The sequence below is a fragment of the Alexandromys fortis genome, unplaced genomic scaffold (genome assembly GCF_014885135.2).
Source record: "Alexandromys fortis isolate MF-2015 unplaced genomic scaffold, M_Fortis_MF-2015_v1.1 scaffold_7, whole genome shotgun sequence".
Taxonomy (NCBI): Eukaryota; Metazoa; Chordata; class Mammalia; order Rodentia; family Cricetidae; genus Alexandromys; species Alexandromys fortis.
Genome location: NW_026067920.1, coordinates 5,114,274 through 5,117,580, shown reverse-complemented (window position 1 = coordinate 5,117,580; position 3,307 = coordinate 5,114,274). Strand labels below are relative to the sequence as shown.

At 46.3% G+C, this 3,307-nt stretch overlaps 1 protein-coding gene across 1 annotated transcript; it reads left to right on the top strand.

The window, feature by feature from the left end:
• Positions 1 to 246: 246 nt before the first annotated feature.
• On the top strand, positions 247 to 3,252 carry LOC126500959 (WD40 repeat-containing protein SMU1-like). The gene is given in 3 exon segments (XM_050141314.1): positions 247 to 1,527; positions 1,530 to 2,131; positions 2,200 to 3,252. Coding segments are annotated over 3 exon segments (1,812 nt in total). The 5' UTR covers positions 247 to 1,181; the 3' UTR covers positions 3,064 to 3,252.
• Positions 3,253 to 3,307: the final 55 nt, after the last annotated feature.

Below are 3,307 nucleotides of genomic sequence, written 5' to 3'. Positions count from 1 at the left end.
CCTCCAGTTCTTTCTTTATCAGAAAGCACTAGGTTTGCATCCAAGAAATGAGCCTGGTAATGCAGCTCTTCCATCAGTTTAATGAAATCACATCTGTCTTCTGAGGCTAGAGGACACCCTGTACTCAACCAAAGAGCCCTATGGAGAGCAGACCGGCCGTACCCCAAGTCACTATCAAGTGCACCAGCTCTTCTTGTAAACAGTTTGAGACACTTAACTCTGCCTTTCTCAAATGTTGTTCAGATGGTTGCATAATTTACAGAATAACTGTGGAAACAGTGTGGAACGCTAGGCATATTCACTCTTAAGATATAGTCTAAGCTCTGAGGTTTCCAGGGTAATGCTCCCTTCTTCCGGCCACCGAGACACAGACACCCACATATCTGCTGAGCACCTGGGAAGCATCTGAAAGATTTAGGGATGGTGTCCCAGTCAGTAAGGGCTGGTGATGGGAACCATGTGGAGCCCTGGAGGAGCAGGGAGCTGCCCTGCAGAGACTTGGGAAAAGAACCCTCCAGGAAAGTGAGCAGAATACTCAAAGCCCAGATATAAAACAGGAAACAGAAGGCGGGAGGCCACGAGGAACTGGGTTTGCAGGCCTGGGGACTTTTGGGAAGGAATGGTTGTTGGGACAGAAAGGGAAGAGACCCCACTAGGCTTGTCAGCTTGATGTGGATGGGTGACCCCAAAGATGTCTAACGACATCCAGAAGTTAGTATCGGGGACAGTAGGCAGAGCCTAAAGTCTAGCCACTGAACAGAAAAGGTGATGAGGACAGGGTTCATGCTCCTCTGTGCTTTCCATTCAGAATCAGACTGAAACACACCAAGGAGCAGGTAAACAAGCAAGATTGTGGAGAAAGAAATCTAGCCTACTTCTGCTAACTAGTCCCCAAATCCCAAAGATTTATAGCCCCTCAAAACACTGCCATTATCTGGGAACAAAGTATCTCTGAGCATATGAGAGACGTTTCAGACTGACAACTGCATCCCGCTCTACTGACAGTCTTGCCTTATTCCCAGTGTTGTCTTCAATAGCTGAGGTTATGGCCACCCACAGAGCTCTTATCTGCTATCCAGTGCAGTGACCAGAGTCATGAGTGATGAACGACTTTCTGTGCATATGGCCCTGTGTTTCTCAACACCCTCAAATCTTGATTGACGGCTGATTCAATTAAGACCATGGAGGGGGCCGCCGGAAGTGTCACGAAGTGTTGTGCGACCGAGTCTGTACTGAGATGGGCCTGGACCCGGAGCGATACCACTATGTCCATCGAAATCGAGTCTTCCGATGTGATTCGTCTCATCATGCAGTACTTGCAGGAGAACAGTTTGTACCGGGCATTGGCCACCTTACAGGAGGAGACTACTGTCTCTCTCAACACTGTGGACGGCATTGAAAGTTTCATGGCTGACATTAACAGTGGCCATTGGGATACTGTTTTACAGGCTATACAGTCTCTGAACTTGCCAGACAAAACCCTTATTGATCTCTATGAACAGGTTGTTCTGGAACTGATAGAACTTCGTGGTTGGGTGCTGTCACGTCCCTTCTGAGACAGACAGACCCCATGATTATGTTGAAGCAAACACAGCCAGAGCGCTATATTCATCTGGAAAACCTCTTAGCCAGGTCTTACTTTGATCCTCGTGAGGCCTATCCAGATGGAAGCAGCAAAGAGAAAAGGAGAGCTGCGATTGCCCAGGCATTAGCTGGAGAAGTCAGCGTGGTGCCTCCATCTCGTCTCATGGCATTGCTGGGACAGGCGTTGAAGTGGCAGCAACACCAGGGCTTGCTTCCTCCTGGTATGACCATAGATTTGTTTCGAGACAAAGCAGCTGTCAAAGACGTGGAAGAAGAAAAGTTTCCCACACAGCTGAGCAGGCATATTAAGTTTGGTCAGAAATCGCACATGGAGTGTTCTTGGTTCTCTCCAGATGGTCAGTATCTGGTCACTGGATCTGTTGATGGATTTATTGAAGTGTGGAACTTCACTACAGGAAAAATCAGGAAGGATCGTAAGTACCAGGCCCAAGATAACTTCATGATGATGGATGATGCTGTCCTCTGCATGTGTTTCAGCCGAGATACTGAAATGTTAGCAACGGGGGCCCAAGATGGAAAGATTAAGGTGTGGAAGATTCAGAGTGGACAGTGTTTAAGGAGATTTGAAAGGGCACACAGTAAAGGTGTCACNAGGTGTGGAAGATTCAGAGTGGACAGTGTTTAAGGAGATTTGAAAGGGCACACAGTAAAGGTGTCACCTGTCTAAGCTTTTCAAAGGACAGCAGTCAGATCCTCAGTGCATCTTTTGACCAAACAATAAGAATTTATGGTTTAAAATCTGGAAAAACACTGAAGGAATTTCAAGGCCATTCCTCCTTTGTTAACAAGGCAACATTTACCCAGGATGGACATTACATTATCAGTGCATCTTCTGATGGCACTGTGAAGATCTGGAACATGAAGACCACGGAATGTTCAAATACCTTTAAATCATTGGGCAGTACTGCAGGGACGGATATTGCCGTCAATAGTGTGATTCTGCTTCCTAAAAACCTAGAGCACTTTGTTGTGTGCAACCGATCAAACACAGTGGTCATCATGAACATGTAGGGGCAGATTGTCAGAAGCTTCAGTTCTGGTAAGAGAGAAGGTGGTGACTTCGTTTGCTGTGCCCTCTCTCTCCGCGGTGAGTGGATCTACTGTGCTGGGGAGGACTTCGTGCTCTACTGCTTCAACACAGTCACCAGCAAGCTGGAGAGAACTCTGACGGTTCATGAGAAGGATGTGATTGGGATTGCACACCACCCGCATCAGAACCTGACTGCTACCTACAGTGAGGATGGACTCCTGAAGCTCTGGAAACCCCAAGTCTCTTTTACAATGGAGACCTGTTCCTGTGTTACTTTTACTTTTCATATCTGCCTTTGTAAGCAAACCAAAGGAGGAAGTCTGCCCTTCTTCGATAGAAACTATTTACTTGTGTCTCAGCAAGTCTTTATCCACAATAAACAGTATAAAGTTAAAATTGCCAGACACACAAGGAAGATACGTTGTTAGACAGTGATTGGAGAAGTGGCACTGGCACTATGGTCAGAAGAGACTTTAGTCGTGAGTACAGATCAGAGAGGGGACGACAAAGGAGAGCGGCATGCATAAACAAACAAACAGGAAATTATAGAAGATAGGTGTGTTGGCCTACAAAAGAATTCCACAAGAACCCAGAATATTTTAAACCCTATTGACTAAAGGAGTTCACACAGCATTTTCCCCTTTTGTCTAAATTAGAGAGTTCTAAACCTAA